Here is a 23,703-nt window from a genome sequence, read left to right as displayed (position 1 = left end):
GAAGTCATTGGACTTTACTTTTTCGAAAATGAGACTGGAGCAACAGTTACGGTGAATGGATTGCGCTATCGAGAGGTGATTAATGATTTTCAATGGCCGGAATTAGATGTTATTAATCTGGATAACGTATACTTTCAACAAAACGGCACTACGTGTCACACAAGCTACGAAACCATTGATCTTTTACGATTGAATATCAAAATAACACCTTTTATTGGAAAATCCTGTAGTTTCAAGAATTTCAAAACCAAAATGAAGCTTAGATATTTCTTGAAAACCATCAACGTTACTTATCATTAAGTAAATTATCAACTTTTGACGTGTTTACAGTTACTATCACTCTAAATAAAGGTACCCCTATTTAAATATCAGAGAAAATGAAAACTTTCCACATCAACCGATTTATTCATAAACAGACCATTTTCAATTTGCCTATAAGGGTAACAAAATTACCGAAGAAACCTGAATGTTCCATTACAAAGTTACCAAGTACCGCCTAACTACCAAAGGTAGTGAAACAGTATTAAGAAGTGATTAGGCAACGTTTCCAATATAGCGGCTGATGCATAGATAATGGCCTGAGAAGTTCGCTCGACGCTGAAATAACTACGGACTTATTTCAGACTTGCGTTTTGTGTTGTTTTGGTCATTAAAAACTGTTTGTTGAACGAAATTGTTGAGTTATTGTAAACTATTATGTTATAATGCTTTTATGATCGACTTACATCTTCCACAGTTTATATTTGAAACTTGAGTAATTTTTCAAAATCATACAAAAATCAACCCGTAATTTTTTTTTTTACTAATAAAAATCGATTTTAAAATGTCTTTTAAAACATAAGAAACAAACAAAAAAATTGTTTGATTAAGGATTGTACCTTCCTTCCCAGGGACTGGAGTCAACAGTGATAACACTGTCGCCAAATGCCGATCGGAAATGACTGACATTTATTTCGTATATTAACTGCTGTTACGTCATCCAATTTTAGAGAAATGCGTATATGCCCGAGTGTGTACGTGATTGCCACCAAAAATATGAAAAATATTAACAAACTACATTGTCATCGACAACGCGTCTGCCGAGTTTCAGCTCGATCTGATGTCGGGAATCGGGTTAATTTTTGCTTTCAATATTTGCATTAATTCATTCATTCACGAAAATAAAGGAGAAAATTTAAAAAAACCCTTTTCTACTAAATATAATTTGAGATGAAAGTAATTATAAAAGTCATTATTAAAAAATTAAATCATCTAAGAAAGTGGATATATTTTTTTAATTCTTGTCTTAATTTGAATCATGTAAAGCGGAGTTCTACGATCTACCACAATATTACACATCTATTGACATTAAAGCAAACTTACTTTATGACAAAAACATAGTTAGGATCTTTCCTATTATTATAAATCAGGTTTATTTGCCATTTACATTTGCTTTAAAAAAAACACTTTTAGACGACCCATCGTGTCGACATTTTGATGTTATTAAGCCATCACTACACTACTAAAAAAAATTAAAAAGCACAAAATGAACTGCTTTAATTTGAAAAACAAACGTATTATTTTGTACTCACTGTTAGCGGAAAAAGTTTTGTGGGATGTGTCCTTTTCATTTAAAAATCCAAGTAATAGTCTCTCAACTTTGCTTACATATCCAATATTCATCTTAAGCTACCTCAGATGGGGTTTCAAATTAAAACAAAATAGCAAAATAGTTTTTCACGATGTTCAAAGGCAGATTAATTGAAGGTTTCAAAAGTAAATAAATTAATTTTTGTTTTTTTTTAGTAGATCATTTTGTACTTTAATTATGTTCTAGGCATAATTAATTATGTTATTTTGTGTGAAAATATTCTGTGAACGGATAGATTAGTCTTATGTACAGGAATATTATGGGTAATGCTCAATAAAATTCAAAGGAAAGATTTAAAAAAATGAGTGAATGCAATAGTTATTATTAGCACCCCAATGCTTACGCGTTAACGTTGCGTGCAAATTATGTATGCAGTTCACATGATAGAAAGAAACCATGAATAAAATGTCACATTTTGATCGGTTAGTAGCAAAGTGGATAAATGTATCGGGTTTCCACTTAATTCAATTACTCTGCTAGCTACATAAGTCCTCCATCATAACACAAGTAACATTTTCTATTTATAATGTTGGTAGTCGGAATTTCGCTATTAACTTTTCTCAGGATATTGAATATAGAATAACATACACGCCTTTTTAATAATACAAATAACATGTGGTTTAAAAGCGGATTTTTAAAAGTATTTAGTACGCGGGGTAATTAAACGCCTTCTTTAAATATTAAAAGAATTGTTTTTTTACGTGTGTTATCTTTTCTACCGCAACGTTAAAATGCTTCTCGTATTCAAGAAGCATAATGTATGAGCGGAATGATTTGCATTTACGGCGAGTCATATATCTTCAATGTTTGCATACAAAACAAGAAATATGTTTATTTTTAGGGGATGCGGTTTTCCCGGAGGGGGTCTCGCAGCCCGGGGAAATTCACTTTATTTAGGGCGCTCTGGGGAATCTTTCAGTTTTCAACATTCTGGATTCATAATATTCATACAGGGTGCATTGCGGTAAGAAAAAAACTCACGTTTTGTGTGGTGACGGCAGACGCTGTCTAAATTAAAATTAAAATACACAAAACAACAAATAATTGACGAATTAACTAATAAGTAGATGAAAACGTAATTTTTTGTACATTAACTACACATCTCGGATGTTTCCTTCGCGAGTATTTTTGAAAGCGGATGTTTATTTGTTGCAATAACTTAATATAATTTAATTGTATTTTAATGTGAGTAAAATAGGATAGGCAGTGCTTATTATGCACGACCCTGCGTATTGGTTAGTTGGTCGAACGGTTAAAGCTTGTGGTTCTCGTCGTGGGATCCCTTGCTAGCTAAGGCCTCCATTACTGCACAAGCAAAATTTTCCTCTTATGTTATGATTGTAGGAGGAATAATTTGAGTCCAATCCAAATAATTAAAAAAATATTGGAAAGTCGTTAAAATATGAATTAATTTTTGTTGTTTATTTTTGGGGTGTTATGCCGTGTTACGCTAACTCCTTCTTTAGGAACACATCTTCGGATCTACCGGATCTGCCCTGATGATGGACACTGCAACGCTGTCCGAAACGTCGGCTAAAGAAGGAGTTAGCGCAACACGGCATAACACCCCGAAAACAAACAACAAAAATGCTTTTGGCCGTGAAAATCTAAAAACTTACATGAATTAATTTGCTTATTGATATGAACCGTAGGACCGCGCGCGACCGACCGCACTAACACAAGGTATCGTAGGCAGGAACTAAGTATGCAAAATGATGTACCTACCTCAAGTTATTTTATCATCGTGTGCGCGATTCTCATTCAAGGCAAGTTTTGTTTGCGTTAATATTGAAAAAGGCAGTGCCTTTCGACTCAAATCATAAATGTATTAATAAATGCCTTCTGTTTCACGGAACAAAATGAGTATTTTTTTTAGCTTGTTTATTCGGAATCTCTTAAAATTATTCGTAATTCGGTTGAAAACGGGATTGCAGGCTTTTAACGAAAGAATTGATGGGTTTCCTGATAAACTTTTAATAAAATACGAAATAAGGTAAATATTTGGGAACACGTTTTCATAAATATCCTAATATTTTAGCATTCTGTCATTATGTATTATCAATGCAAATACAAGCGCATGAACACGTGTTCCAATATTTTAGTAATTTACAATTCAGTAAACTGCTGTTTTTAACCAGATTCCTAATAATTTGAAGAGGTTCTTAATAAGTTGTTAATGGTAGTTTTTTCCGTCTGGTACCTACTCTTACATTTTTTTAAGAAAAACCAACATCCCGAGTTACGAATAATCTGACAATATTTAAAAATCTTCTACTACCACCACAGTAAGCGGCAAATGTTGCTTGTGTTGTGATGGAGGACTTAGCCAGCCAAACAATTGAACACACTACGCCTGGGTGGGACCCAAACGCGATGTCAACTCAGAAACCGACCGGTGTTAATTACTACAACTTTAATAACTAAATTCCATATATCCGGTAATTGGCTTTAACTATGGACAAAAGAAACAGTTATTTGGACATATGACCTTCTCAACCAACGTGGGCCATTCTTAGCAAGAACTTACGTTTGTGGTAAGTTTTTTTTAATTTCAGATAATTTGCAGTTTTTCTACTCCCTACCCTTATGAAAAGCTCTGTGAAAAACTTTATTCACAACTGATCTGCAATCTATTTTGTTGAGTTATATTGTAATCCTGATCATCCTGTATAATTTCTCTAAGAAAAATATACGCATCCTTGTGGACTTGTGACTGTTTTTTCAGCGTCTGAGGATGATTTATTTCCGCTTCACCACATTTTATTTCTTTTATATTCATTACTTCACGCACGCAGTCTTCAAGCGAGAAAACTATCTTCATTTCATTATTGATTAAAGAACGCAAAACCATGAAAATTCAGGGGATATTATAATATTTTTATGTTTTTTATAAAGGAACTATTCGTAAAATATTCTCATCGGGATAATTCATAGCCTTTCAAAAACAAATTTTGTTAATTTTTTTAGTAACGTGATGATATTATTTTGTTGACAAATAATTAAAGAAACAATCATATAACTTCTGAAAGAACATTCTTATGACGGGTTATTTCACAGAATTTGAACAATTCATCAAATTTCAAAGTGTATTTACTTGTTCTGTGAAGGTTATATTCAAGTTATTTCATAATTTCAATTTTGTGAAACAACTGTCCAATAATGATATAATAACAGAACTTGAATAGATCCTTCATAAAACTTGAAAATCAACTTTGAAATGTGATGAATTGTTAAAATTTTAGTAAATTTTGAATAAATCATGTCAAATATTAATCAATTAAAATAAAATAATTTTCTGATTATTCGTAGGCAGGTACTTTTTTTAGTTTTAATTATTCTTCACACAATCAGTCCAATTTCGAATATGACACTTAAACTCAATGCAACTTTGATTTAATGATCTTGAAAAATTTCTCACTGGAATAACTAACGCCCTCTCAATTAGTTCTTTATAAATTCTCCACCATTAATCAATGATAAATAAAAATGATTTAAAACATTAAAGATGAATAGTAAAAAAATATTAAAACTAATTTGTACACTATTTTCATTCGTGTTTCGACTTTATTCGTGTTTTAACTTTATTGTGTCTGTTATTTCATAAAGTTACATTTCATCAAACACTCGACGTTAACTCTTTTACTTAATTCGGTTTTATTTTTGCGAATCGTAAATACAACGAAATTCTCGATCGAGTAATTCAATTAACATTGTACCGGAACGGTAACATTTTCCCAAAATCGTCACTAAAAATTCATAAAACTGTCTCCGAATAAATCTTAATTAATAATGTTTGCACAACATCATTTTTAATCAACAATATTGATTTTCAAGTGAAAATATAAATGATTAAGTATTAATTTTTCTTTTCGCTATTTGTACATTCAAGTTAACACTTGTCTAATTCGTTATTATTTACATACGGATATTATTACATTTTACTGTTTATTGCATTTTTATTTGATTTATATTACTACTACAATTCAGCTAGAATCTATCAATTGGTGCAGATTATAAGGAAACCGGCTTTTTCACGTTCCTTGTTGCATGTTATTTTGTTATGTCCGTGAATTTCCTTATAATTTTGTTTGAAAAGTATTTTGGTAACTGCATAGACTGAATTTTGTTGAAATGAGCTTCCTGAGGTGTATGTGTGGAAAAAACCATGTATGATCGTGTGAGAAATGTGGAGATCCGCAAAGCGTGAAAGGTTGATATAAGCGTAATGAATATGATAAAGAAAGGGACGCTTAGATGGTATGGGCATGTAGAGCAAATGAGCGAAGATAGGAGTGTAAGGAAAATATATAATGCGAATGCGAATGGAAGCAGAAGTCAGGGACGGCCGAGGAAGACATGGCACGATCAAGTGAATCAGATACTCGAGTCGGGTTATTTCAAGAGTCAAAATAATAGAAGAGTATGTATGAGACGATGTATGAATGTGAATGAGGCAAGAAGTGTGTGCCAAGACCGAGTTGTTTGGCGGTCTGTCCTTTCTGCCTCAACTTCGTGGAAACAGCGTGATGGTTAGTTAGTTAGTCGCCGATTTTCTGCAAAAGATCACCTCAAATCATGCAAGTGAATGGAACAAGAAGTGATATCCAAGGAACAAATGGGCACTTTTAATATACGGCAACATATTATTTCTTTAGTGTAAGGGAGACGTACGAAAATGATTGCATTTTTCCTATGGAGGAAGCAGACATATATGCACATCATTTGTCTAACTCTTATTTAGTGCGTACAGCATTATTGTGATAATTGATCTTCTTTTGTGTTTTTTATGCCGTTGCCAAGCCGTCATGTCATGGGCTGTAATAATAGAAAAGAATGTATCAATGTTAATTAATCAAGAAGAGCGGGTAAGCTAGTGTGTAAGAAACTTCCAGTATATTTGCTGCTTGTTCCAGTGTTAGATTCATTTAGAATCTCCCTAGTTAAAGACCTCAATTAAACAAAACGTTGTTTAAAATGGCATTATCCGCGTTCGGTGAATAGGTTTGAATTGCCATCTGCGTACTTCCCAACCATCCTCTTCCCAACTCCCTTTAGTCTAACTATATACATATACTAACTGGGGTATAACAGACCCAATGACTTTAGAAGGTTGTAAGTATTTGGTACTCTTGTGCGAAATTCAAATTTATAAAAAAAGTTAGTTATGACAACTAATTTGTCTCATCAAACAAAAAAATTCCCAAAGTAAAAATGTATCCCAATCTCCGCAAAAACATTGAAAATTGACAGATACAAAAAAAAAACTAAGCTTCGAGAAAAATCCGAGATCCAAATATTTTTGTTCTTCCTGGAAAAAGGGAATTCATCCATGGATTTCAGATCTATTTTTCTTATAAGGGGCTTAATTCATTGAAGTCACGTTTGCAGCAAATGATATTTATCTAACGCAAAATAAATCAAAATTGTTTCCCGTATTTCATCAATGGAGCACGATAATAGCACGTTTCACTGTTATTCCCAACATATTCAGTAGAACTTTATCACTTTGTAACAATTCACGGAACAACACAGCTTTATGGGGAAATATACTGCTATAAATACTTGGAGATACTGATGTTTTTTTAATTAACTCACCATTCGCTATTAGTGTTGGATGTTTTTTTAATTAACTCACCATTCGTTATTAGTGTTGGATGTTTTTTTGATTAACTCACCATTCGTTATTAGTTTTGGATGTTTTTTCAATTAACTTCACCATTTTTTATTAGTGTTGGATGTTTTTTTTAATTAACTTCACCATTCGTTATTAGTTTTGGATGTTTTTTCAATTAACTTCACCATTTGTTATTAGTGTTGGATGTTTTTTTAATTAACTTCATCATTTGTTATTAGTGTTTGATGTTTTTTCAATTAACTTCGTCATTTGTTATTAGTGTTGGATGTTTTTTAACTAACTTCATCATTTACTATTAGTGTTGGATGTTTTTTTTAATTAACTTCATCATTTGTTATTAGTGTTGGATGTTTTTTAATTAACTTCATCATTTGTTATTAGTGTTGGATGTTTTTTCATTAACTTCATCATTTTTTATTAGTGTTGGATGTTTTTTTAATTAACTTCATCATTTGCTATTAGTGTTGGATGTTTTTTTAATTAACTTCATCATTTGTTATTAGTATTGGATGTTTTTTAACTAACTTCATCATTTGCTATTAGTGTTGGATGTTTTTTTTTAATTAACTTCATCATTTTTTATTAGTGTTGGATGTTTTTTTAATTAACTTCATCATTTGTTATTAGTGTTGGTTTTTTTTTTTTAATTAACTTAATCATTTGTTATTAGTGTTGGATATTTTTGTTAATCAACTTCATCATTTGTTATAAGTGTTGAAATGAATCTTTTTCAGATGTTTTAATTTTTTTTTTAGTGGTTCTGTAAAATTGATCTAACTGCTCGGAACCGGTGGAACTATGGCATTATCGTCGACATGTGGATTATTTTTGGAACTGAACTTATGTTGGACAGTGAAAAGAAAAGAGACACGTGAAGGTTGAGAAGAACCTGGCTAATCAAATATGGTCACTAAACGTTACTTTGATGATTTCAAGCCACGTTTCGAAAGGTTTAGAAATTTCCCAAATTTTAATACTGTATAATAAAAACTCCACAGATATTTACCTACAGTTTTGTACAAAGCTTTGTACATTTATATTAAAATACTATTTTCTGGGTCATGTGATATCCGTATTCGAAAATATTGATGAGGATATCAAACAAAGGTTTTGTTTTCAAAATAATAATAAATATTGGAAAATTTTTTAAAATCGATATAAAGTTCGGTCGGGTAGGTAGTCTTACGACATGCATTATAAATCTTTTGTTTTCCAAAAAATCATTTATATAATTTTATTTATTAATATCTCAGGTAACAGAATCAATTTACAGCATTTAATATTCCCATTGAGTTATTGTTAATTCATGCCGGGAAAGAAAATGATATTACGAAAGCTTTTTAAATTCAAATTGGAAACAGAATTGTTAATGTATGTTTTTCAAAAAAAATAGTGTTACATAATTTTCAAAAGATATGGTAATTAATTCACCTAATTTTATACGTTGTAAGATGTACCCCCATAATAAAGCTAGGCTTGTGTATATGGGAGTGTGTAATTTAATTAGTTATTTGTATTTAGCGGAACGGTTACTCGGTTCTTTTCATCTAAAACTTAAATTTTTGATTTGTTGTCAAAAAACTAAACCAAAATGAAGAATAATTTTTTTTTATCAAAAGGTATTTGCAATTTCTAGTACTTTTGTGTGCTTTTTAATTTATTTGCTTTTTAAATTATAAAATATATGCCATTAGAAAATACAATTTTTCATTATTTTAGAGGCAACCTTGGCAATTATTTCTGGGTTGATGATAATTGTTAAAAAAGATTGAACTATTTACTGTAAGAATATGATATAAAACAAAAAATATTATGAATATAAAAAGCATTTTTATGGGCGAAAACCGAATTTCAAAAGACCGATTGAATGGTGGTCTTACACCAGGGCGATACTGATAGTATATTCTACTCTACGACGATGAGTATATTGTGAAATAACACAAATTAATCTTATAAACTTTACTTGCGCGCGTAGGGAGCCTAACCTTAAGGTAAATTTAAGTTTGGACTTACGTAATTCAATACTTTGTTTGTGAAAGCACTACGAAGCAAATAATGTATGTTTATTCCAACTAAAGTAGATAATAGCTGTATTTCATCAAATTTATATTCCTAACCACTCAACCAATGGGGTATATTTACTAAATAAATGCCATTAGCGGTTGATATTTCTGGGCGCGCTCGATTCGGCAGCTCTCATTCAAAACATAGTACCTACGAATATGGAAACATATTTACTGATTTCTGTGGTTTAAAGCCAATAAATTCAAATAAATTTCATCGTTCACCGCATATTTTTAGGTTTTATAAGTTAACCGTTAGCAGAAATTTTAAAATAAATAGAACTAATTCGAAAAAATCGTCAACCTGAATTTAGGCCTAAATATGGGTGGCCTTCAGCACACTGGTTGAGATATTTCACCACACTATGAATACCTAAACTGTATGGTAACTACTAATAACTTTCATCATAGAATCAACATAGCGGTGAAAAAAGCTTGTAAATAATAGTAAAAAATACTTGACAGTTAGCGTAAATCGAGCGAACGTAAGAGTTAGATGAGTACGTATAATAACAAAAGACAGTGCGTGGCAAGCCTACGCACGACGGAAGTGAAACTTTTAGTATTCTTCTCTTTCTCTTTTCATTTCATATTATTATTATTCAGAATGCTGTACATTATAGTTTTAAAAAGCATAAATTTATTTATGGGCGTGTTGTTAACAAATGAACGTTTAACTAGACTCCTTATATTGAAATATTTATAAGTAGCATGTGATAAAAAAAAATTAAAAGTTATAAAAATATGGGATTCGAACCCGGGTCCTGCATAACGAGTGTCGAACGCTCTACCTCTAGACCGCGAGGAGAGGTATCTCGCGCGACGAGAACCGCGTATACAACGTGTACTCCTCAATCGCAAATTTTCGTTTTCAAACACGGCAAATGAATAATATCACATAATGTCTCGTTAACGCTTTATATAGGGTCGAATCGAAGATATATCGGCAGTGTGAAGTCATATCCGTCGTTTTTCAAAATATTTCCGTATATTTGTCCGTTTTGGAAAAGATCTATCGTGTTTTAACAGTCTCATACCCGTATGGAGTCTGAATTTGAAAAACATTTCTAAATTTTGAAAAACTTACTTACGGCTGTGTTTTTACTAAAAAAACTTGTTACGCACGTCTGCGAGGGTAATTAGTCACGTTATCGGCCTTGATTAGTAATTTTAACGATTCAAAATAAAAATAATTAATCAAAATACCAAGCGACTCTACCGGCTCGATTTGTAAGCTATATTTCGACCAAAATATCATATAGGTACCGACCGTTACTTCTAGCCACTTACTCGAGTGAACACCTGCCGCTCTAGATTCTCACTAAATGGATTTAGACATTTCGGGAGACTCTCAGTTAAAATTAACAAATTTATGTAATTTTTTACTACATTATTACAAATCATGTAGATATCTTCTTATATGTATGCCTGACAAATTCGCAGCACGAGAGCATTTTATCACTTTTCCTCGTATTAAAAAAATCACAAAAAGAAAAAAAAAATAGTTAAAGCGGAAATCGAACCTCGGTTCTTCTCGACGACAGTCGGGCGCTCTGCCTCTAGACCGCGAAGCTGAGTTTGGAGAGTGACCTAAACTAGGTATATAATATAAGCTAGGCTCCTATAGCGAAATGATCACGGTTTTTCGTGACGGTCATGAGTCGGTTTTACTCCGGTCCTCGAAAATGCATGATGCCCGTAAAGAAGTTTCACTTCAAAAACATTCATCATAAAATATTGTATCTTCCACAATCTCTGCTCCTGTGAAACAATAAAATATCCTCAAAGCTTTAACTGCTATAATATAAATACATAAAAAATTTAGTAATTTAATTTTTATATTTAAAACTGTAACTACTATAGTATAAATACATAAAACTTTAAAATCCATAATATGAACAAAATAGTAGAAACTGATATATAAATACATAAAATTAAAGTAATTTATTTTCTCCATTATGTGGCCTACTACACAAACTGCGGGATTTCTCAAAACTTTCCTAAAATAGAATTGTGAGCACTTAATAATGCTTAACTGTTTTATTAACATTATTTGAAAATCCAACGTATTTAATTTTCACTCCCCACTTCAATTCTCCCCAAAAAACTGTATTTCAAAATAACCATCCTTACTGAACCACCGCGCTATTTGAATTGGAGTTCACTTCACAATGTGGTGGCTTTTCATTATTTATGATATTTAATACGGGATTGGATTTCGTATATTATACAACTCGAATGTCGGTAATATAAATAAAGCAACATAAAGCCAGATTTATAAACTAAGTCTTATGCAATATACCAGTTGTAGAGTTAAAATTAATTGAGAACATTTTCTGCATTACATACAAACTCAAGTTCTAAGTGTTTATAAGAAATTAATTGAGAAAATTTTCTGCATTACATACAAACTCAAGTTCTATGTGTTTATAGGAAATTAATTGAGAACATTTTCTGCATTTCATATAAACTCAAGTTCTATGTGTTTATAGGAAAGTAATTGAGAATATATTCTGTATTACGTATAATCTCAAGTTCAATGCGTTAACAGGAAATTTAGTGAAAATATTTTCTGTATTACGTACAAACTCAAGTTCAATGCGTTTATAAGAAATTCATGTATAAATGATGCACAATTAATCTTATCTACTGCCCGAATTTTCAATAAACGATAAAAATTTTGCAAAAAAATATTACGATGTATTTGTTATTGATTTTTTACACATATATAATAACACCAGGTAAAAATGACAAATTTGTGAACAGAAAATAGTGATTTTTGCTTAAAAATGTCGTACGATATTTTGACGGAAAAAGCTGTATAATATTCATCATGCTAGAATTTACCATTCGGGATATTTGTTTGCTTAAAACTTTAAGTTTTTAAGTTCTTAAAGCAATAGATGTATGTTATAATATTTAAACGTTAGCGGTATGACAAAAAATACAAGATATTTCTTTAAATAATATTAAATGTTTTTAGAAATATTTTTAATCTATTTTAAAAAATTATTTTTTCTTAAATATTTTGGCTTACTCCTATTTATAATCTTTTTTTTATATTCAAGCGCACTCCATCTGACATTCGTATTTACATAAATTTCTATCTTCATCTTGTTAATCTTTAGTAGGTACCCAGCCTCAACATTCAGTTTCTCTGCTAAGTTATTAATAGTGTTTTTGTCGTCACATCTCTAAATACAGATGAAAAAAGATAAAAGCATTTCAATAAAGGGATTTGTTACCTACAATATAACAAAGTAGTCTTGCTTACTGATTGGTTTTGGAGCAGACTGTGAGTAAGCTATTGGTATCTTACACTGTCAAGATTTTAAAATACGTACAAACAAACGTTTACGATACTACTCCACTATTTAATAAATTGACAATGTGGAAATTTTCTATCTTACCGAAAAGGATATACGGCTTTGCGCTGTCGCCAAATCCCTATTGTAGATCCGCCCTTAGAACGTATCACATGGTGGCATATTATTCTCACCTACGTTCTAATATGTTACTTTGCCCCTAAGGGGTAACAGTGTCCCAATTAAAGAAAAAAACATTTCACGACTTTTTTAATCACTTTTCGTGTTGTGTAATGTAAGCACAATAACATATATTTTTTCAGTAGTGCAAATAGCAGAGAGTTAATCTTGTCAGAGTAGTACGTTGGATCTAGCTTTTGTAGGCAGTATGTGTTTTCAGAGTCAAGTCATCAAACATTTTTCATACGAAAAGTTCCATTTTTCCGTTGCCTAAAACCTTTTCAAAATACGGTTTACGTCCGAATGATGAAATTTTACCTGCGCACACACCACCCTGAAACGAGGTTCAAATATACATAGTTATAATAATAGATATACATTATAACTTGTATATGAAATAACACGAGTCTCTTAAGTTAAGAACCTTATTGATGTGCCGCTTGAAAGATATTTAAGGCGATGTCATACGTAGTGATGCAAAATCATGTGTTTTTGGTTTGAAAATTTGGTCGCCTAGAAATGTTTCAGATGCTTTAATTAAATACTGCGAGTAGAATACATCTTGGCCTTTGAAATAATCGAGTATTTTTTAGATAAGTCTTTTTATAAGCCCAGAAAAAATAATGTATGGCCCATTAAAACTGATTTAAAATTCAAAATCTCCTACTTACGAATCCATTTTCATTTATGATTTTATTGTATAATGTGGAAAATTAAGTAATTTATAAAATTATCGAAAAAAAAAATATGCCTGAACATCCACAAAATAAAATAAAAGGCACTTTTTGGCCAAGTTTTTTTCTTGCATAAATTAAAACAGGCGGAAGGTGTTAAGCGGGAATTTAAACCTTATCGCCATCTACGTAACGGTTGTTATTGATAGCGGCTCAATTTAAAATATTACACGACGTAGTGCATCGCCTTAACATCAAGTGTGCCAAGAAATCCACCATGGATTTGCTTGTAGCTGACCGCACTTGCCCCGATGTTATGGTATTTAGATCCTTAAAAAATGATCCTAACATACTCAAATATATTTTATTCACTTGGCAAGGAAATAATGCGTCTTAATATTATTCTAGCTTGTATTTCAGTCACTTAAATATATGTTTATTTTTTTTTTAAATTAGCACATTGCAAAATTCCGTGTCAAATGTCAATACTAAATTTCAAACGCCATACTACTGAATTTATTTACACGAAAGAATCAAATTAGTTGTTTTTCTTGTGAAAATCGCTTATTTAGATGTAAAATATAATAAAACTAACAATATTTTCGTATTAACTTATAACATCAGAAAGTTATGTGCTCAAACAATTTTAAGCTTTTTTCCCTTTATTTTATTTTTTTTTACCTTTTCCGGTTTCAGCTTATTATGGTCATCTTCAGACTGGTCAAAAAGGTGGCCATAATATACTGAAATCGGTTAAAAATAAAATATGTTGAAAAAAGTTTAAAATTTTTTCAAAATATCATTATATTGGAATTCCACCACGAATTAACAGTATCAAAAAGAAATATTAAAATAATAATACATTAGAAAGAAAAAAAAGTTTGCTAGGAAAACTGTGTGGGATACAAAACTAATTTTTATAAAAATATAAACACATTATCTCTGACAGCATATTTTACAAAAACTATAAAAGAAATATATATATTTATTATGAAATTAGTGTCAGCTGGTATACGGCCATCGTACTGGCATTTTACCTCTACACTTTGAGTACTGGGTCGCTTGAGGACGGCAATCTAAGAGTTAAAACATTTTTTTAATATTTGGGGAAAAGTAACCCGTTGGAGCAAAGTAAGTCATTTTTACCATACCGCAATGGCGGCGAGAACAAATCCCGAGAATTATTTTACTGAATAAACTGCGGCATTACTTGCGAGACTGGCAAAACCTTGTAAATTTGTCTGCGCTGTCACTGGCAACCCGCTCCGCCCCACATTCTGTCAACTACACCTTGTTTAATAAGGGATCATGCACATGTACAATGTAAATTGTACAATACGGTGTTCTCTGTTCACAGTACTCTGTTCTCTGTACTCTGTACGCACCCCTATGGGTGGGATTACCGCTGTAGTTGTTGCGATATTTCTCTCTCTCTGTATATTCAGCTAAATTAAAACATTTATATATATATATATATATATATATATATATCATCCGTGGTCACTGGGAACAAGGCTTCATAGTGTTTCATAACAATTTTAGTTTACCTTGCCCATCCATAGTGAGAATTAAATACGATTTATTTTGTGAACCAACTCATAAGTTCGAGGAATCGACTTAAAGAGATTCTTGATTGTGTAGTAGTGGTGTACAATATTGTGGGATTACTGAGGGGTAAGAGGAAACTGCGTGCGTCTGTTTCAAACTATTTTGAACGAATTTGAACCATCATCGGTGTTGCACAAATACATTTAAACTGGTGCTCTTCAAAATGATTTACATCTAGGTACTTACTGACAAATCAATTGAATAGGTAGCTTCCAGTTTTTGCTTTCGAAATGCCATTAGACTTTAGCATTTATTTTCGATGTGTTTAGTTATTTTGATACCTGACAGGTATTTCTCTTTTAGAAAACATTTTCAAATTGGAATAAAATATAAAGGGAGTTAAAAAAATTACATTAATATATTTATAATATTTATAATACATTAATATAACCTAACCTAACCTTACTTTTATATTTCCACTTTTCCTTTTCCTCTGCCATTTACATCCTCCTAACCCTCCTTTCAACATTCCCAATTAGATTGCCGTAGTTTCACCGACCCCAGCTAACAAAAACCCTTTAAAACGTTTCAAGATTTGTTTTTAAACAAACTATAGTGAATAAAAATAGTACTGCACATTTTTACCATTAAAATAAATTTATCAAAGGCAAGATATAGATTACAAAATTAATTTAGGATGAAATCGATTTGTTTTACTAAAAGTTTAAGTAGCAACAAATAATATTTTCTGGTGAATTCACTAAGTTAATACATTAGCAGCAGCTGCGGTCTCCGTGTAAATAATTTTGCTGAAACTAGCCAAAATTGCGAAGAACAAGTCAAATACGAACATGACAATCTTACCCCTTTAATAACAGTGGATCCAGAATAATAAAGGACTGATAAAGAAAGCACTTTGCAGGAAAGCTCTGCGAAACTTTTACATATTTTAATGTAGCATTACATTTTTTTGTATTATTGCTAAACATTTTATTTTGAGCCAACCATCATGTCCAATAGAGGTTACGGTTGAACCGCCATTCAACTCTGTTTCGAAGCATATTCCTTGATTTATTCACTTAATGAATTTACTAAATGACTTTAATTTGTATTTTTCTTCCTCCGTGGTCGAGGGGTAAGGCCTTCGATATACATACTTACGATAGCTCAAACAAAACGTATTATATCATTCATATTATTATCGATAATACTACAGGGTTTTCCAATAAGAGGTGTTATTTTGAATAGCCCGCTATTTTGGTATATGTTACTTTTAATGCTGTAAAGTAGAAACTACGTTATTAATAAAAACGGAACGATACACGCTTCGATTGAGTCCTTGAAATGCGTCAAAATGATCCGAAATGTTATCGAAAAATCATCTTGAGTGATGAAGCCCATTTCCACCTCGGTGGCTTCGTCAACAAACAAAATTGTCGCATCTGGGGCTCGGAAAACCCAAGAGTTATTGTTGAAAAGCCTCTCGTTCCTCAACGTGTGACTGTTTGGTGCGGTTTATGGTCCGGCGGAGTCATTGGACCTTACTTTTTCAAAAATGAGGCTGGAGCAACAGTTACGGTGAATGAATTGCGCTATCGAGAGATGATTAATGATTTTTTATGGCCGGAATTGGATTGTATTGATCTGGACAACGTTTACTTCCAACAAGACGGCGCTACGTGCCACACAAGCAACGAAACCTTTGATCTTTTACGATTGAATATCAAAATAACACCTCTTATTATTAGGACCTACAGAAATGCCTATGAATACTATTGATAGATTATATAATATTTATAGATTAAAATAGGAACCATAAATATTCCAGTCAACCAATTATGTACTTAAATAATACATCGAAAATGATAGAGTACAGAGAAAAGCATTTCTTGTTGCAATTGCTAATTGAAATATGCTTCTACAACACTAAATAACTACTATATATCGATAGCTGTTTTACCAAATAATAATAATAACCTACCAGCAATACCTATATTCGACGTGATCCATATTTACCTAAGTTTTATGTTCTTAATTTATTTATTATTAAATTCTTAATTTTCTTTCTATTTATTTTATATTATCTAATTAATGTACTTTATTTACGTATTACTTACTCTTAATTATTTTATCTTATCCACATTCACTGGAGCAATGGGTTTTCTGTTTTCAAGTTGGCCATTCGATTTGACTAATATAATTCCTTAAATATTAACATGCAAACATTAATTTCTTACGGCAGTTTCAAGCACATGAATCAACTTAGATTTCACTGTTTATCCCATAGTTTTAGGTTATCGAAAAATTTTGCATATTATTGCAAGCGATCACTCACGACGTTTTGCAAATTTGCAATAATTTTCCAAAAATTGTTCGAGAGGTTAATTTACTTTTTTAAATTTTTTTATTTATTTATTTTTTTTAAATTAAGACAAACATTCCCAGGTTACGAATAACCCAAAAATGTTTGAAAATCTCCTACTACCACCACAGAAAGCCGAAAATGTTGCTTGTGTTGTGATGGAGGACTTAGCCAGCCGAGGAATCGAACACGCGACGCTCGGGTGAGACCCAAGCGCTATGCCCACTCAACCACTGACCGTTCAATACTTTACTATCATATTCTTGTTATTTCCATTACTTATGAAAATAACTATTAATAAATATTATTCTTTTGTTAATAATTATTTATACTTTTTATCTTGCCATTGTCAGTACGGCCACCCTATGATTGTGGCTGATGAGCCACCACAGGTACTTTGTTATACGTATTTATAATATTATAAGTAGAACGTTATTGTTTCTAACTATAAACGTACTGCCTGGCTGTAATTTCAGTTTGAATAACTAACTGTATTTAGTGTTTAATTTTGTAAAGCCTTTTATGTTTATATTTTGAATATTCCATTAACTTAAGATGAATTTTATTTATTTATATATTTGTAAAGCCGCACATCTTGACCCAGTAATACCCTTGTGAGATTAGCGTATTACGATTTTATTTTAAGACTACTGCCCGTCTGTAATTTCAGTTTGAATAACTAACTGTATTTAGTGTTTAATTTTGTAAAGTCTTGTATGTTTATATTTTGAATATTCTATTAACTTAAGATGAATTTTATTTATTTATATTTTTGTAAAGCCGCACATCTCGACCCAGTAATACCCTTGTGAGATGAGCGGATTACGATTTTTTTTAAGACCATAGTGTATTTTATTATTGGATAATAAATACAGTTTGGAAGCTGTTTTTCCAAAGGGTCGTATCATTATAATAATAATAAATAGATTAGTCTGTAGCGCCGTTTTTGTGGTATAATCGCCTCAATGGCCTCGGATTATACTATTTAAAGTATTTCATGAGATATAATTTGAATTCATTACTGGAAAACATAAATCTTATATTGATCAAAAATGTTTTATTGTCAAAGAAGGAATACAAAATTTGAACACAGTTTTTGAAAAGTTTGTGAAAAAGGTGAATTTGATTATTTCATTTACCAAAACAAATGATTGTTACTATTATAGGGATTATGTTTCAATTTTCGCTGTTTGCCACCTTTATTCAAATTGAAAGTAAATACGTTTTTACAAGATGCAAGTAACCATTAATTATATTTCGTTCCAAGGTGTAAGATTCTTTTAGTGTCGATTTTTTGTCCCAACTGCTCTCAACCGTCTTGAGCCAATTAGTCTTTGACATTCTCAACTGAGGTATGTTGTGATGCTGAAGAATAGTGGGTGGGAAAAAAATGGGGAAAAGAAAGGTTAGGAGTACCAGACTAATCAGATCTGGTCACCAAACACGGCTGAAGCTATTTCAAGCAACGTATAAGTTCAGAATGGTGGTCTTACACCTGGGCGATGTTGAAAGTATCTTCTACCCTGAAACGTGCCTCGAATATAATATATTTTATTTTTAATGAGTAAATTGTGAAAAACACACAAATTAATCGAATAAAAATTACTTCACGAGGCTTGCTAACCTTAGCGAGCATATTACCCCTAGATCACGGAGGCCGTCAATAAACAAAACATTGATTTTTTTTTCGAATAGAATTTAAATTGAATATCAAACTTTTGTATCTTATTACTTAGTGTGAAAGCTTCCTTATTATTTTCTATGCCTGAAAATAAGTAAGTACTCCAATCCTCAATTAAACCCAGCGGAATCAAAAACAAATTATCTTGCTATAAATCATGAAATCCACTCTCAACCAACCCAGACCTTAAGTAGCTCCCTTTCAATAGAAAATATTAGATAAACAACATACTCGTCCACACAGTGTCCTGCCGTAGCGATCCAATCGTGGTTGAGTAGAGCGCCCCCGCAGCGGTGAGTGCTTGAAAAACCGAAGAAGGAGGTTCTCCTCACGGACACCTGGAACAAAAATGTTATTTATTTCATTTAATTTTTTTATGACTCTTTTATGAGCCCATCAGTTTTTTACATTGGGTACAATTTTATACACGTAGGTTAGTAGTAAACAATGGTTTCATATGGTTCATAATTGCATAAAATTAAGAAAAAAAATCTATACATTTTCTAAGACAATATTTTTACATGACAGATTTGTTTAGTTACATCATGTTAAAAATGTTGATATTATTTGATATTCGTTTTCTAAGCTATATTGGCGGGGGATCGGTGAGTTTGCTACACATTTTTTTTCCATTTTTTCGAGAACAGTGACAATGGAAACATGATAATAGTGGAATAGGTCCTTATACCTTATACGTCGAGTAGGTACTATATAATAGTGATAACTAGACTAGGGAATTCGCAAAAGTCGAGATCCGAATATATTTATAAATAATATGTTTTTATCCGAATCAGTTTCTGGGTTATGACGAAAAACATATTATGGGTTTAACTGCGTGCAATACATTCATTTTTATATACAATGGAGGGTCACATTAGCAGCACCTAAGAATAAATACTAGAATATTTAAACAATATTATTATTAAATCTTATAATATTTAAACAATTTAATTATTCTATTGATACGATTTCTTATTTGTATTAAATCCTATTCAATAAGGTTTTTGTTAAGATTTGCATAATAACAATAAAATTGAGTCTAAATCCGCAGCCCATTTCTTTAGAAAAATTACTTCCCGCTTGCAAACAAAAAACCTTTACATATAAAAAGAAAAATATTAAATTTACTAGGAAAATTTTAGATAAACAAACGAAAAAGAATCCAAATATGACCATTAATATTAAAAGGAAATGATATTGTCTTCGTAGCTAGATTTAGTCTTCATTTAGAAGAAACAGAAGAACTATAATTCCTTAAATTAATTCGTAATTTAAATGTAAATCAAATTCCTAATTATTGAAGGGGAAGGAAAATGTCAAATGCATGAAAAAAAACCTTTTTTTTAATGGTAAGTGCCTCATACAATTGATTTTTCAATTAAATCGGTTGTTACCAAAAAAAAATAATAATAATAAATCACTTTAAGCAACATACGAATAAAAACAGGTGAGGGATAGATAAAATCATATAAATAAGTCGTCGCAATATGGAATAACTACAGATTGATTGTCTTGAATGCCGAAACAGCTGTTACAATGATGAACAAAAATAAGGAGCTTACAGAATTTAATTATAAAATTATTTAATTTGACCTATGTAGATATTTTCGATTTGAAAAAAAATAATAAAATGATTTTTTATAAATAAAGTTAGCTAAAATAGTAAAATAAATATTAGTGCATTTTGGAGCGTAATGTGAAATTCTTTGAAAAGTTTGCGGTGGTAAATTAATTAAATTACTAGATCAATTATTGTGAAGGAAATGTGTAATACATTGCATTGAGTAGTAATATATTACTCTGTTATATATTATTAATGTTTCCATTTGGAAAAGGTTTCATGGCGTTGGCCGGATATCCAACTGAAACTCGGAAACTGTGCTCTACGGAAGAAACCTTTTCATGTCTAGGAGCTATAAATCAACGATCTTCGACCACTTAAAAGATATGTTTTATCGGTGTGAGTTTAGCTTCCCTTGGATTTACTCACTTGTATGGTTTCCAACAGATTCCTTGTCTATATTTTACGAGACATATTTCAGTTAACAACACAAGCGCATCAACCATAAGTTACTAAAACAAACAAATCGTGTTGACAAAACCACTACCGGCACAACACAACACAGATGCCTACTACTAGCTAAACTACTAGCCTTTAGGACATTATTTTGTACAAAACAAACATTTTTAGCTGAAATGACAATAAAAAAGAAAGTAAAATAAACGAACGATTTAATTAATTCAAGTATCCATCCAAAATATTAGTGTAAAGTGTATAAAGCAGCAAATATGTATGCCGAATGTAGCAAAAACTCTCCAACTGTAAATCAACACATTTCTATCTGTGTTCGTATACGCTAATCTCCGAAACCGCCCAACCGATTCCAATGAAGTTTTGTGAATGTGTATAATTGGTTCCAGTTTGAAACATAAAGATTTTGATAGTTTTTTAACCGACACTGTGGTCGAGATCTAAACTTTTTTTTATTTGTTAATCAACTTAATCATCCAAAAATACATACAATCACCAATTTTATATTTCCCCCCCCCCCCCCCCCCCCCCCCCACAATGGTTTTTTTAGTATGAAAAAAGGTTTTTTTAAAGAAAAATATTTTTTTGTCTATTTATATTGATAAAAAACAGATTAATAAAAATATTGTTCACCAAATCGCACTACATTAAATTAAAATTTATTACTATAATTTAAATCAACAATATTGTTTGTACTTAAGAATCAATCTTTATTTTCTCATTTGTAATATTTAATTTTCATCCATTACCGATTAAGAATTTTCATTTTATTTATTACACTTGAATATGAGACGAATAAAAAATGTAATGTAAATGTAAAGTGTTTTCTATGTATCGTATTCGTACGACAATCGGTCAAACTGTGAAAGACATATAATTTAAGGCAGTTTTAAGGGTCTAGAACGGTAACGGTCGCATTTTTACTTATTTTCTATCGAACTGAACAATAATCACAATCTGCTGAAATGATCGATATCAAATGAAACAATATCGACGATGAATGTGACTTGCGCATGTATTCTATGTACGTCAAATGCATAAAACATCCGGCAAATAGATCAAAGACGGTCTACATAAAATGAGGTCTATATAAACTGCGTTGTTCATAGAAAGCAGTCTGTGGCAGGACAACGCCTTCGCGGGCTCACTTTTCTATTTATATAAATTAAACGGCGGCATCTGTTGGACAGTGGTTATTTTGAAAAACAGCGCCATCTGTTCGACGTAAAAGCACCACGCGCTATTAACGCGCTGCGCTGGGGTACTGCTAGATTTAAATAAAAGTAATGTTAAAACTCGGGCAAATTTGGGTAGTACCTAACTACTAGTTAATAATTACAAATTATCTTGTACCTACAGCAATTTCGCAAGTCATCAATCTAATAACTTCTAAATTATCTTGAAGTGAGACGGGTATATTGAATTACTCTGCTACCATCTTCAACTTGTCTAGAAGGAGATATACTGACTACTTACACCCTCCCTTGCAGCCTTCCTCGTCTTCTAATCAAATTTCGCGTGAGAAGGGTGGGAATTTTTGAAATCTGATCAGCACATCTAGGGCCCGTCCCAGGGACCTTACCAGCCTATTTTTGGTTTATGTGGGTTAAAATATAATTTTGAAATTCCAAGGGTAAGCAGAAGGTTATAAGATCGATTCTACAAACCCTAGATTTAACCTCTGTACTGGGGTTGTAATCAATTATGATATACAATATATGTAACTTGGATGATGTCGATAAACCGCAATATAGTTCGATAATTTGTTATTTAGGCGGTGGATCGCTTATAATAATTGATGATATCTGATAATTATTAGCAAGATAATCTACCCCACTAAAAGCCCATGAACGGGGAACTCTTACTTTGAAACTCGAGTGTAACTCAAAAGAAGTAACCTGAATTAAAATAATTTTATCGTTATTTAATCCTTATTATATTAACTAGTCAGGAAGAATAATAAATAATTAAGAAAACATGTTTATACACGTATATTCTTTTTTAACAGTATCATTTCTGAAATTTTCTAAATTATGGTGCTGCAACCAGTTTCATAGCATTAATTTAATGATATAAAAATAATATTATTAAATAACTAACCAATTAAAGTTCAGACATATACGATTATATAACTTGAACGGTTGAAATGCGCGGATGAAGAATACAGTGTCATGAGGTATTTTTTCTGTTACAGATCCTATTACAATAAACATTTTTATATAACAATTTACAAAAAAAGTTAATTTTTGAAAATTTTCATATTTAATTAGATTATACCTTCCTACAGTTGTAACATTATATGACTCTTGAAACCTTCGAGGCTAACAAAACGTCGAAAACGTTAAGAATCTTAGAACCTGTTGTCATGCTATGCTGGGCCAGCACGTCCAGTTAGCGTTCCAGGAGGTCAATAATATAGTTTAAGGTTAAACGCAACGCTCGTTGTATTCTACGTGTTCACAGATGGCGTTAATTAATTAATTTTGTTTAAATACGCTTTTGCAAGGTATTGCTTTACAGTATTAAGACAAATTATTTGTTTGCGCCCTCATATACGCAATATGAATATGAATAAATAGTTTTGTCCATGTAA

The 23,703-nt window shown here is 31.4% G+C and overlaps 1 protein-coding gene across 1 annotated transcript in view; it reads right to left on the bottom strand.

Annotated features, from left to right (window-relative positions):
• Window positions 1-23,703, bottom strand: part of LOC149419853 (serine proteinase stubble-like) — a 113,546-nt gene that overhangs the window by 3,301 nt on the left and 86,542 nt on the right. The window contains exon 6 of the mRNA XM_089637061.1: window positions 19,310-19,416. Within this exon, the coding sequence (XP_089493187.1) occupies window positions 19,310-19,416 (107 nt within the window). The remainder of the gene's footprint in view (window positions 1-19,309; window positions 19,417-23,703) is intronic.

The sequence above is a fragment of the Hesperophylax consimilis genome, chromosome 11 (assembly GCF_061612785.1).
Source record: "Hesperophylax consimilis isolate HC1 chromosome 11, BYU_Hcon_1.0, whole genome shotgun sequence".
Classification (NCBI taxonomy): Eukaryota; Metazoa; Arthropoda; class Insecta; order Trichoptera; family Limnephilidae; genus Hesperophylax; species Hesperophylax consimilis.
This window is presented reverse-complemented; position numbering and strand designations above follow the sequence as displayed.